The sequence below is a fragment of the Pongo abelii genome, chromosome 12, assembly GCF_028885655.2.
Source record: "Pongo abelii isolate AG06213 chromosome 12, NHGRI_mPonAbe1-v2.0_pri, whole genome shotgun sequence".
Taxonomy (NCBI): domain Eukaryota; kingdom Metazoa; phylum Chordata; class Mammalia; order Primates; family Hominidae; genus Pongo; species Pongo abelii.
In genome coordinates this window covers 99,485,476-99,499,521 of record NC_071997.2, presented here as the reverse complement: position 1 = coordinate 99,499,521, position 14,046 = coordinate 99,485,476, and the positions used below count along the sequence as shown (strand labels likewise).

Below are 14,046 nucleotides of genomic sequence, written 5' to 3'. Positions count from 1 at the left end.
CACAGATCCACTCATTGTTAAAAATTAATAATCAAGTAATCTTTATAATTTATAGACACGTTTCTCTTGAAGTTCAGTTTTTAAAGCTTTCAGTTTGTGAATTTATTATGCATATTATTTTGTGTCTGTATAATGTGTTTTTAATTTTTTTAATTTTTTAAATTTTTAGCTTTTAAGTTCAGGGGTACAAGTGGAAGCTCAATTTTGATAGCTTTGTAATCCTTACATGAAGCATAAATTGAGATGGTGACTGGAACTCAGGGATACTCCTCTCTAGTACTATCAATAAATTTGAAAATAATATTCAAGATAAAATTTTTGCACTTAAGTTTTGTTTATAAGGTGATTTTCACTAAAAATATTTAGTTCATTAATTCTTTAAACTTGGTTTTTAAAGTCATGTTTTCGTCTGGAAACATGTTTCCAAGTAAAAATTGTTTTTCCTAGTTAAACATAAGAATGAGGTTCTACCATTTAGTGTGTGATCCTTAGAAAAACAATATTTTAGCATACTATAAGCAGTATTTTTAGAGTTTCCTTTTTATTGAGAACTAATTTTAGGTCCCAAACATTCAATAGAAGATCTCTTGTTCAGTGAAAGTGAGAAATGACTTATTTTACATTCAGTTTTAAAAGTAGAAATAAAAAAGTTAACCATAAGCTCCTTGGTGTCTGCATTTGGTAATTTGCCTCCAACACCAACACCAAAGGGATTAGGTGGATTTTTCCTCTGAAGGCCACACACTGCCTTACCCCACTTCTCCCCCTTGCCTTTCCCCTTCACTATTCATGGGGATTATGCCGTGGAGGTTAGCAAATCACATGTGCTGAGTCTACTATTTTTTTTTTTTTAAAGAATACAAAACCACCTTTTTTCTGGCAATGATAGTGATTCCAGGGCACAGAATATCTCCTTGGCCTCTGGGTAATTAAATGAGCTGGTCGCGGCCAGGCTTTTGCCCAGCTGTTGTTCCTTTACTTGAAAATAGCTGCATCTTGATTTGGCATTTCCCTTCTTTCTTGATTTCTACCTATCATCTCCAGCATGTCTCACTTCTCTAGACTCCTCCTCACTATCCCGAGATTCTCCCCTTCAGAAACACTTCCCCTTTTCCGTCCTCTGTAATCTACATCCTCTTACCAGCTGATACATGGCATTTTGGTGGAGCCCTTTGTGTTCTTCAACTGGAAGCAAACAGTGATGATTTCAGCATCTCATTTCCCTGAACAGTGATTTTTTTTTAAACTTATGGCTCTTCATCTAACTTAGACAAATGTCACTGAGTTCTTTGTTAATAACTAATGAAATTACATCAAAGTGGGAAAAAAAGCCTGATTTTTGCCGATAACACATATACATGCAACATGAGATATATAATACACAATAGTGTCTTCTATATATAAAATATCTCCTAATGTATAACCTAATATGATATATAGTATTTTCTAATTGGTTGCTGACATATATGGGATGGAGGGCTAACTATATATGTATATAGTTACCCTCTGTATCCATGGTTATGCATCAGTGGATTCAACCCAATTGGTTGGTTGAATCTGTGGATGCAGAACTGGATATGGAGGGCCGATCATACTATGCAATTTTATGTAAGGGACTTGAGCATTGCAGATTTTGGTATCCACAGGGGGTATCCTAGAACTAATCCCTCATGGATACTGAGGGATGACTATATATATAATATGATATATAAAATATATGCTAAGTATATGCTATACATAATATGCATATTCTGATTTGGTAGGATAAGGAATTAACAGATGGAAAAATGTTTAGTAAAAAAAGAGTTGGATTTTTTTTTTGTAAATATGCAAGTTTATCAGAAATTCGAGCAATTTGCTTACATTTTGCACCTGTTTTTGAAGTTTTAAAATGTAACTATATTAGTGATGATTTATTAAGAGCTATTCATCATGATATTTTCCTCTGTATAAGTTTGCACTGTTAGATTTTTAAAAGGAATATTTTCCCATCCCAAATCTAGCTGCTTTTAAGGAAATCTGTCCTGGTGGAATGGGTTATACGGTTTCTGGCGTTCATAGACGCAGGCCAATCCATCACCATGTAGGTAAAGGACCTGTATTTGTCAAGCCAAAGAACACTCAACCTGTTGCTAAAAGTACTCATCCTCCACCTCTCCCAGCCAAGGAAGAGCCAGTGGAGGCCCTGACCTTCTCCCGGGAACACGGGCCAGGAGTGGCGGAGCCAGAAGGTGAGAGCGGTAATGGATCATAGACTCTAGACATCTATCTGTGTGTCTTTGCTTTGATTTCCCTGTTTATAACCCTCTAAAACAGAGTTTCTCAGCCTAAGCACTATTGGCATTTTAGAGTGGAGAATCATTTGATTGGGGGCTGCCCTGTGTATTGTAAAGTGTTTAGCCACTGCTCTAGAATAATATGTACCTAGTAGATAACAGTATTCCATGCTAATTTCAGAATGTTCTCCTGATGTTTGGGGGCTACTTTATCTTGGTGTTTATTCCTGGAGAGTGATTTAGATCCTTCAGGGAATAGCCTGAATTAATTTCTTGTCTAGAAGGCCATTTAACAAGTATTTATTTATGAAGTGGAATCCACAGACTTTCAAAAAGTTAAAGCATTAAGGTCAAATGGGCAGTCAAGGATAATGGAGGGTGAAATGAAGGAAGCTAAGAGATTGTCAGTTGAAGAGATCTGGTGATCACCTAGTGTGGTTCTTCCATTTACCCTCTGAGAAACCTGAGACCTAGAGAGGGGACATGACTTGCCAGATGTCATATAGAGAACATGTAATGGGACCTGTGACCATGGAGCACCTTTTCCCAAGGAAATAGTTTAAGGCCTTATACTTGAGAGGGGGTCTAGAGACAATGGACTTTGACTGTCTCTCTGGCATTCAGGATATAGGGTCATCCCTATCTCTTTATATAAACCCAGCAATATCTGATACTTCACATATCTTGCTTACAAAAATGTTCACCTCAGAAGGAACAAACCTTTTAGATTTGTATGGAATAGATGTATTTTCTCTAATAAAGCTCCTGTTGGCTTTTCACAGTTGATTCTTAGGTCAGAATTCAGGGGGCCATTTTTGGGTGCTGTTGAGGAGATACAGTGCCCAGGCTAGTGTTGTGTTGGGAGCTTGCCACAGCCTTCTTCTTGGTAAGGCAGGCTTTTTTCCTGAGCTCTGAACGTTTGTGTGTTCTGGCCTATTTGATTCTATGCTTTCACTCACTGCATTTCTTCCTTGGTGAGGCAGAACAGGCAAAACCTCAGCTGGAATCAACAGTATTAATCAGTTTGCCCCTGGACACTTAGTGTCATGACCAGATGTTTGCAACTGTTCATTGTTTGCACAGGCAAGAGGAAATGGGCTGTAGTTCCAGATTTTGCCTCAAGACCTTCTTCGTGGTGGGTTAGGCAGAATAGAAGGTTAATTGACTTTCTCCAACCCAAAGAATATTGCAGCAATGATTTTAGTTTGTCTGGTACCCTGATTGCTTTCAGGATTTAATGCTCCTACCCAACCTGTAAACTAATGTTTTTACAGGAGACATTGATTGACTTATGAGAAAAATCCTGGTGAATGTTGATCCAGGGCTTTAGAACTAATATGAAGGACTGATTAATGAAAAGCAAGTCTTTAAAAATACAAAGGCATCACCAACACCCTCACAATAACGTTTATGAATGTGTAATATATAATTTGTTCAGTATATTGATGCTAATCTCTAATTGGCTCTTCCTGGCTTGTGAGATTCTTTTTCATAATTTAGTTAGCATATCTTTTTGAAAATATTCACGGGGCTTCATTAAAGATTGGAATACATCAAGAATGCGGCACATGCTGTCATGTCTCTTACTGAAATAAGTGACATTCTTTTTTAACACTGACACCAGAAAGCATTTCAAACATTATATACCATAAAGATAAGCCTTTAACCAATTAATGAAAATGTTTGTTTTCTAACATATGGAAAGTTCCACATAATTGAAATAAGGCATAAAATGATGTACCAGAAAGTATTGCCTTCTTCTTTTAATTTTAATTTTGAAAGAGTTTGAAAGACTTGTTCACATCTTCTCCATGTGCTCCAGTAGCTGAGGAGTAACAGCACTGAGGGTTCTCTGTTAGTCATGTGTAAAATTCCCTAAAATGGCAGATGATCCTGATTCTGCGTTTGCTTTAGTTTGATGCTTAATCCTTTTGCAGAGATACTGGACTTCTATTGCTTTTTAAAAATTGAAATATAATAGACTGAATTGTCTTAAATCGTGCTAATACCCTTTTTCTTTTCTGGTTTTAGTGGCAACTGCACCCCCTGAAAAGGTAATTTATTCATTGTTTGCAAGTCTTTTTTTTTTTTCAACCCTGAAAGTGATTTTTTATTAGAATATGTACGGATTTTTTAGACTTAAATATAATAACATCTCTATTATGCATCATTTGGCTTGAGTTGATATAGCATTCAGTTATTCAAAAAAATTTATTGAGCCATTGTTATAGATTGGGACTCTTCTCAGTGTTAGGAAAACAATAGAGAACAAATAGGACAAAAATCTCTACTTTCATGAAGCTTCAATTCTAGTGAGAAAAAAATGGGGAACTAAGGGAATCAAGGGCATAAATAGAATTCAGTGTCACCTGATGGCCTGGACCATCTGTGAAAGAAAGGCTGTGACATGCTTAGATAATCATGTATTCTTAGAGCACATATATAGTTAGTGAGGTGCTTCTTAATTCAACTAAAATTTAACATACATGTTTGAATTGAGTTTGAATAAGAACAGAACTTACACTTAAAAATTATGGTCAAATACTAGAATGTTGCTTTTTGAAAAGTCAGTCTGTTGGCTTTTGGGCATAGATAGGGGCTATGAACTGTGAGACGTTTTAGTAGGAAATGTAAACATTTACTGGATCTAAGTCCTATTTATGTAATATTGTTCCTTCTCTGAATCTGGCTTTCTTTATTTAATGAAAACAATTCATTCATTTTCATTAAATGAATGAACTTTATGTCGGAGAACTACTATGATATATTGCTAGACTAAATTATCGTTGCATTTTGGAATGGGATCTCAATGCATGTAACAAGCTTTAATTTTCTTTTTATCTCCTTCTCCATAATAATTACATGAAAATTAGGTAATTATTAAATATTTATACATTTATGTACCATTCTTGAAGCTGACAAGAATGCATTATTAGAATTTAGATGAGGCAATACATACATAAATTATTTTAAATAGTATTCTAAATCTTTTCTTATAATTATGGGATAGAGGAACATATATGTCATAACATAAGTGCTGAAATAATCAAGAAAAAGAGACTTACAATTTTGGAGTGATAGCACTTGTCCAGAAAGAAGTTATAGTATTTTGAGCCCAAAAAAAGTATAACAGATATGCATACTTTATGTGTACTTTTGAAGCTCTTAGCATCTCTAAAGATCAGTCACAGTGAGTAGTTTGCAGTTTTGTTGATTTTGAATTTAGTTCTGGTTGATGTATTGAAGTAATTATTTAGCTTGTAGGTGGGCCAGCCAGCAGCCTGGCAGCCTCATCACAACTTAGTTCTTCTGTCTTTATGATTGAATTTAATAACTCTCATTAAAAATCTAAAAGAAACCCTAAAAAATTTTCTTGTATACTTTTACTGCATTTTATTTGGGGAGGAGATAGTACGAAAAATGCAATCATAGCCTTTGTTGTCTTGGTACTTACGAAAGTCTCATGATGTTATGTGATGGATGAAGAAAAGAGAGGATGCCCAGAGATGTGCAAAGGTGTGGTGGAGGGGACAGCAAGGGTCATGAAAGACTTGGTGAGAAACTGAATTAGGGACTGCTTTGGAAGGCTTAGAGTACCAAACTGCCATTGTAATCAGTGGGGAAATACCCTGCTTCTTGACTGGACCCTATTTGTTAAACGTAGAAGTGGTATAGATTAGGAAGTCTGCTGCCTCACGGTGATGGGGGAAATTCTGTAAACTGCAGTAGTGGATTAACACCTGATCCTGGTCTGTTCCTTGTTGGCATTGGCCATGGCTGCAGGGAATGGGGTGCAACTGAGACTGGTCGAGGTCATCTCTAGTAAGTAATAGAAAGCTAGTTTTAAGAAGACAGGGGAAATGTGGGAAAAACTATTAAGTGCTCAGTATTTGTAGGAGCTGAATTTTGGTAGGACTACTCAAGTTAAGAAGAAAGAGGAAGCCAGTTAGATTATTACAATAAACTGAAAATGACAGTGAGTCCAGCCTAGGGTGGTGGGGTCTATGGATATGAAAAAGGGCGAACAACTGTAAGAAAAAAGTGTCAATGGACGGGGCTTGCAATGAAAAATGAAAGAGGGAGGACTAAAAGGTGACTTTAAACCTGGATGGGACAGATTAATGACTGCACTGGCAGAAATGAAGTTGGAATGAGAGCCTGGATGGTTTTGGAAGGGTGGGCTGGAGGTTATCTGTGGGATATCTAAATGGACTTACCCTGTAAGCATTTATGCTTGCAAAGTTGGATTTGTGATCAGATATCCAGGAAGACTATCTTAGAAAAAGCAGAAAAGAGGTGATATTTGAAGCCAGGAGAAGATAAGATATTAACAGAGGCCAGAGGAGTAAGCTTTCTGGAAGAGGACAGAACCAAGTAACTCGATGAGTACTTGAAGGTAGTGATGATATGAACTCCCTGGTCACATCTGGTGTGAGTGAAGTCACAGATCCTTAACGAGGCTAATTGTTCAGTCTGCCTGAGCCCTGCACAGTTGTAAATGGAAGCTGAGCCATGGATGATGGACTGCTTCTTTGCTTGAGGTCCAGGGGACAAGCATGGGCACCAAAATGTGCGATGAAGCCCCAAATCCTTCTCCAAGCCAGCAAATTTCTGTTGCTCTGCCTGGCTACCACTGTTCAGAGAGCTGGAGTTGTAAAGTTATCAGACGTGAGGTTAAAGGAGGCCGTAGTGACTGACTGGTTTAAAATATTTTAACTTACCATGTGTTCTTTGTTATGGCACATCTGCTATATCCATTATTTAATCTGCAAACTGTGGCTGGTCATCTTAGTGGGACAGAGCCACATGTGAATGAGGCAGTAGTCCTCGTTGGGGGTCAGTTTTGCCCTGTTGCAGACCAAATATGGACCCCTGGGCCAAGACATTTACTTACAAGGTCAGACCTTGGGCCTCAGGGAAATGGCTGAAGATATGTGCGTGGATCAGCACCGCTGGGAAAAATTTAGGGCTTCCCGTAGTAGCACCACATCAAAGTTTCTTTTTTTTTTTTTTTTTTTTGTAATTTCACACAATTATACATGTAAGATCCTATGATATTTCTTTGCCTTTCTAAGAATATAATTAATTACATAAAAATAGTAATATGTGGGAAACTAAAAATAATTTCCACTTTCGATTCTTTTTTTTCTTATTCTCTTTTAAAATACAACCATCCAGGAAATACCTTCATTGGATCAAGAGAAAACCAAACTTGAGCCTGGTCAACCCCAGCTGTCTCCAGGCATTTCCACTATTCATCTGCATCCACAGTTTCCAGGTAGCCTGTGTTGATCTGTGCTGTTTGTAAGAGTATTCTGAATAAAAATGTAAGACAGGAAATTTTTGTCTTTGATTTTGTTTAGTAAATTACTAGACTTCATAGCTGAAGTTCAGTGTTAAGTATAGTAATATACTTATATAATGTTAGCATAATTACAGCATTGTAAGTATTGTAGTGGGAAAGATAAGGGTTTTTTTTTACTGTTTTCTGTGATCAGGAGTAGTATATACTATTCAAACATTATGGAAGGTTATCATTTGATGAACGATCATTTTTCTTTGCTTCCACATCACTGTCAGATATTCTTGCTAAATGCTGAACCCAGAGCCTTGGGACATAGAACAGTTCTTTATATCTGACAAATGCTGTGATATATTGCTAGACTAAATTATGCTTGCGTTTTTAAATGGGATCTTAGTGCACATAACAGGCTTTAATTTTCTTTTTATCCTCTACTTCCTCATATAGTAGTGATTGAAAAAACATCACCTCCTGTGCCTGTTGAAGTAGCTCCTGAAGCTTCTACATCTAGTGCCAGCCAAGTGATTGCTCCTACTCAAGTGACAGGTTGGTGCAGTATTTTTACATTATATATCACATGGAGGAGACATGGGGCTGAGCTTCATTTTAAATGTAGTATCCATTATATAAGCTTTCTCATGGCAGGGTTAGCCATACTAGCAAATATTTGGAAATCATCTAAATAAAGTTAAAAAGGAGGAGTATGTGTAAATAAATTATAGTATATATGAAACAGAATATTACATAGTATTAAAATAATGTTTGAAAAGGGTAGTTAATATCATGAGGAAATATGGCATAATCTTTGTTAATAAATACATAATACAGGCTGGGTGCGGTGGCTCATGCCTATAATCCCAGCACTTTGGGAGGCCAAGGCAGGCAGATCACAAGGTCAAGAGATCGAGATCATCCTGGCCAACATGGTGAAACCCCGTCTCTACTAAAAATACAAAAAATTAGCCAGGTGTGGTGGTGCGCACCTGTAGTCCCAGCTACTTGGGAGGCTGAGGCAGGGGAATCGCTTGAACCTAGGAGGCGGAGATCGCAGTGAGCCAAGATCATGCCACTGCACTCCAGCCTGGTGACAGAGCGAGACTCCGTCTGAGAAAAAAAAAAAAGGGCTGGCACGGTGGTTCATGCCTGTAATCCCAGCATTTTAGGGGGTCAAGGTGGGCGGATCACTAGGTCAGGAGATTGAGACCATCCTGGCTAACATGGTGAAACCCCATCTCTACTAAAAATACAAAAGAATTAGCTGGGCGTGGTGGCAGGCATCTGTAGTCCCAGCTACTTGGGAGGCTGAGGCAGGAGAATGGCATGAACTCAGGACGCAGAGCTTGCAGTGAGCTGAGATTGCGCCACTGCACTCCAGCCTTGGGGACAGAGCGAGACTCCGTCTCAAAAAAAAAAAAAAGAAGAATACAATGTAATGATTACAATTTTACTTTTAAAATTTCTACAAACACAGAAAAAAAGAAAGAAAATGCATCAGTGTTCAATTCTCACCAGTTAATACAGGATCATGGATAATTACGTTCTTTAATATATTTTTATTTTCAAAGTTCTGTATAATAAACATATTATTTTAATCATGAGTGAAATAGTATAAAATGTTTTATATTTTGAAACAAATGCAAAATTCTAAATGTCCATATCCTTAATGTGCATTGAGCTCTTATAAATCAATAGGAAAAATACTAACAATAGAGAAATGGAAAAATAATATAATCAGATAATTTATAGGAAAAAACAATACCAAGAAGCATATAACAGAAAATTTCAACTTTCCTGGTAATCAAAGAAAGGCAAGCTAACCTAGGGTAATACCTTATTCCTATCAAATTAGTATGTAAAACGCAATCAAACTTTTTTTATTAGGGTGAGATTGAGACTCTCTCACATTGCTGAAGGGAGTATGTGTTGGGGTTCTCCAGAGAGACAGAACCAACAAGATATATCCAGATATGTAGAAAGAGCTTTATTGTGAGGGATTGGCTCACACCATTCTGAAGGCTGAGAAATTCCAGCCAAGGAAAGCTGGTGTTGTAGTTCCAGTGCAAACCCAAAGGCCTGAGAAGCAGGGGAGTTGGTAGCATAAGTCCCAGGCTGAGTCTGAAGGCCTGGATACCGGGCATGCCAGCATCTGAGGGCAGGAGAAGATGGATGTCCCAGCTGGAGTAGACCAGTTTGCCTTCCTCAGCCTTTTTGTTGTGTTTGAGCCCAGCCCCCAGTAGATAGTATAGCCACCCACACTGCTGAGGGTGATCTTCTTTACACAGTCTAACAATTCAAAGGCCATTTTCTTCCAGAAGCACCCTCACAGACACACCCAGAAATATGTAATCAGCTATCTGGACATCCCTTAGCCCAGTCCAGTGGACTCATGAAATTAACCTTCACAGAATATAAAGCACAAACTGGCAATATGTATAAAAAACTTGAGAACTATTCAGAACTTTTGACCCAGTAATTCTATTTTAAGACATCTTGTCTAAGGAAATAATGTTCCCAAAGGCTGTGGGTAGTAGTTTATATGAGTGGTTACCTATCACAGACAATGTATAATACAGAATAAATAGAAATAACTGAACATTCAACTACAGGGAAATAGATAATTATGTTACATCTATACATTGGAACATTACGTTGCCACCAAATATAGTATTTTTGAAGAATTTTTATTGAAGTATAGCAGGAAGTAGTCATATAATATTGCTAAATTTAAGAGGAAGGATAAAAAACTGAATGATATAAAGTATTATACCAGTTTTTTTAAAGACATATATACGCAGAGAAAATGCTGGGAGAAAATTCACTAGATATTAGCAGGGATTATTTTTTTAGTGGGATCTGAGAGATTTAAGTGGTTTATTTTAGATTTTTTTATTTTCCATATTTTATAAACTCAACAGTTATTTTTAGAGTCAGCAAAAATGTCACTAAGGGGCATCATCATCAACTTTAACTGAATTTATGATACCACTGCAGGATAAGGTTGACAATGTGTTATAGGAGCTAAATGGAAGAGTTTGGAGCCTCCTTTAGAATATTCCCACCTCAGAAACATGTTATGGTTCCTTTCTAATAGAAATGTTCTCATATGTTAAGCTTTTGGCCACTTAGTGAGTCAGTAGAACAGGAGCCTCGCCCTTCAGGATGCAGCTGCAGTCACCTAGCCACGGCTCCAGATCCAGACATCCCTGCACTCTCAGGGGCTGGGAAGCCCCTGTTCCCCCACAGGCTCAGAAGTGCCTGCTCTCACTCCCTGGCCTCTCCCCGCTGCCAGCACCTGCTCCAGGGTGGAGCAAAGTTGTGGCCAAGCCCAAGTGCTGTTGCAACCCAGCCAGGTGTGCATGTGCTTGGGTCAGCGCTGACATGCCAGCCCCCTGCCACCTTGGCCCCCTCTGGACATTGGGCACCAATGAGCATGGGAGGGAGGCTGAGGGGAAGCTGAGGGTAGCTCAGTATGGGCTTGCAGGTGCCCCTCAGCATGAACAGCCTGGGTGTGTGGACAACATGTTGATGGAGGGAGGCAGACAGGTTCCTGGGTGGAAAGGGGTGAGTCCTCAGTGAAACCCCACCTTCAAGCCAGGAATGGCCTGAAGCCTGGGGGCCAGGCTGCCAGTTCCAGGTGTAGTCCATGGTCCAGAGTGAAGACTTCATTGATAACAGTTTGGCCAATCAGATGGTGTTTTTCTAGGCCCTCCATGACCACCCATGGACCAATCAGCACACACTTCGTCCATCCTGAGCCCATAAAAACCCTGGACGCAGCCAAACTCACACAGATGTCAGGACTACCAGCTGTGAGAAGGAGCTACCCACTTCGGGTCTCCTCAGCTTTTCAGGATGACCTGCCTACAGAAAGGAGCTACCCACTGTGGGTATCCTGAGAGCTGTCATGTCACTAAATGAAGCTCCTCTCCACCTTGCTCACCCTCCAGTTGTCTGTGTACCTCATTCTTCCTGGATGTGGGACAAGAACTCAGAACCCACCAAATGGTGGTACTGAAAGAGCTATGACACAAACGGGGCTGAAACACACCCCCCTGCTCACTATGTTGAGGGTGCCGAGAAGGGGAGAAGAACTGTGGCCCTTTGGGGAGCCCAAACCTAGGGGCTCCCCAAGCCAGGGCTGTAACAACCTCTTTGGTGCTGTGTGGTTTCTGGTGTCTCCAAGCTTTCGGGCAGCACTGTGTCCGCCATCTCCAGATGCTGGTGCATGCAGCAGAGGTTACTGGCAGTATATCTGGTCCAGCCACAGCCTCACATGAAGCCTGCACCTGTGCCAGCACCTGGAGCTGCCCAGCCCACCACAGCAGCTGGGATGCCTGGCTGTGTGTAGTGGCTGGACCCTGTGCTTGCTTGCTCACACACCCCTCACTGCTCCACACCTGGCTTGCCCTTGGCAAGTGTGGGATCTGGGCTGGCAGCGCAGGCCAAGCACAGCTTGCTGGGCTGAGTGGGTAGAACAAGCTCAGTGCGTACAAGCAAAACTTGGGCAAAGGTGCCACCAGCCACAGAGGTTCTGGCTGGCAAAGTGATACCCCAAGGATCCTGTGACAAAATGATAGTGATTTTTTTTTAATGGCCATGCCTAAATTGTTATTCTCTATTCTGAGGTCATGTATGTGTCTACCCACTTTACTGAGTACACTGATAAGAGACTGCTTTGTGCTGCAAAGTATACAAGCAAATAATACACTATTTTGGACAGCAAGGATCTTCTAATTGTTTATAGTAATGTTGAAAAAAAATGCAATAAGACATATTGTAATTCACTAGTTCTTTCAAAATACTGCATTTCCATTTTTTCAATGTGAAGATAAACTCTAGTTTTGAATGGGCATGGCTGACTTAAATGGACAAACCTCTTTCAAACTAACTTTGTAGAGGTTAAGTTCAGTTAGATAAATGCAGTTTCAACATTTAAATGTAGCTGTGTGAAGGGTAACAAATTGAAGTCACTCAGCTTCAACTGAACTACAGAGCTGGTTAAAAAAACAATGAAAGTAACCTTGCTATAGGAAGTTGTTAAAACACAACTTGTTAGAAGCTTAATTTGAATCTGGCAGAAATACAGGGCTGACATCTGCTGTCACATGTTTGAAGCATGAATATATCCTTCCAGGAAACAAGTGATGCAGATTTTCTTTTCATGCAACAGTTGTAGGTACTTCCACTTTCTGTAGTAAAAGAGTATTTCTGAAGGAATCCGTAGGGGGAACAGTATACATAGTCTTTGAATTGAAGTGGTTTGCAACTTTAGAGCTACACTATGCACAGTGATCTGCATTAGCACAGGAAGACTGTTTTGTATCAAATTTAATTTAAATCAAAATGTGTATGTTCCCATCGGTTTCATATGGGGGCCAAACACAGATTTAAGGAGCATTCTCATCAGTTCTCTCAGGAATATTGCATAATAATGTTTTTGTCTCTAAAACACAGAGGAGGTGAATATTATTTGTTACTGTTAGTTTCTCCCATGATTGAAGACAGGGATAGAATAATATGTAAGAGTCTAAAATAAATATCATCAGCTCCACATTGTTTAGTGATTATATCTTTACGATGGTGAAATTGGAAGTAGCCTTTTCAGATTTAGCCAAACACACTTTGACGTGTGATAATTATAAAGTGAGCCACATAGCTGCAGGAAATACGTGTGATATTTTCCACTCTTAACAGCTGACTTGGTGGCTTGCAACATTATTGGCCTACCATTTTCAAGTGAGTTATATGTTTCAGCATATAAATTCTTGATTTAGCATAGTGTCTTAATAGCTAAAGGATAGGTTGGAAAAATCAAACTTTTATTTCTCTGGCAGATATTTACAAAGTGGAAACATCTGTTTCAATTGTTGTGGGACAATCTATGCTCACTGTGGGGCAGTTAGGAAGCCAGGGCATTTTTGTAAACCTTTCCATGAGTTAACATGTGATGCCTTCCTCTGGCTCTTCCTAAACTTTCTCCATGGCTCTTGCAGACTGGCCAGAAATTATTCTTTGACTGAGTTAACTGCCTTGTGGAAACCTCTGTAATTATTATGGCCCAGACATTTAAAAAAAACTATTTGCTCATCAGATCTTTTCCAGAACTCAGAATTGACCCAAAAATGTTTGTCCCTCAAGCATATTACCAGTGTCATTACTGCCTCAATAAACTGTGTATGCGGATAGAAAATGAACTCTTTTATTTCCATGTGAAATCATCATACTTTAGTATTTCCAGACTCCATACATTCATTCATTCATTCATTCAGGGAATCACATGATGAAGAAAAAAGCTAAAAGTCAGCATAGTCATTTTCATATTTTGCTAAAAGCTTTCTGTTTCATTTAATTTTAGAAAACAGAGTAAAGATACCACACTGTTAAATCTACCATTGGCCTTGTTGCTGGTATAAATAGAGTATTTGGTTTTCCATCACTGGCTTTCTGTCATGGCTCTTTTTCCATATT

At 38.9% G+C, this 14,046-nt stretch overlaps 1 protein-coding gene across 23 annotated transcripts in view; it reads left to right on the top strand.

Annotated features, from left to right (window-relative positions):
• Positions 1-14,046, top strand: part of LTBP1 (latent transforming growth factor beta binding protein 1) — a 446,431-nt gene that overhangs the window by 297,987 nt on the left and 134,398 nt on the right. For 8 of the 23 annotated variants that reach the window (XM_024242210.2, XM_054548233.1, XM_024242212.2 and 5 more), the window contains 4 exons: positions 2,004-2,231; positions 4,308-4,330; positions 7,455-7,554; positions 8,026-8,124. In XM_024242210.2, coding sequence (XP_024097978.1) covers positions 2,004-2,231; positions 4,308-4,330; positions 7,455-7,554; positions 8,026-8,124 — 450 coding nt within the window. The remainder of the gene's footprint in view (positions 1-2,003; positions 2,232-4,307; positions 4,331-7,454; positions 7,555-8,025; positions 8,125-14,046) is intronic. The other 15 variants (XM_024242216.2, XM_063713730.1, XM_024242217.2 and 12 more) reach the window with 3 other exon arrangements.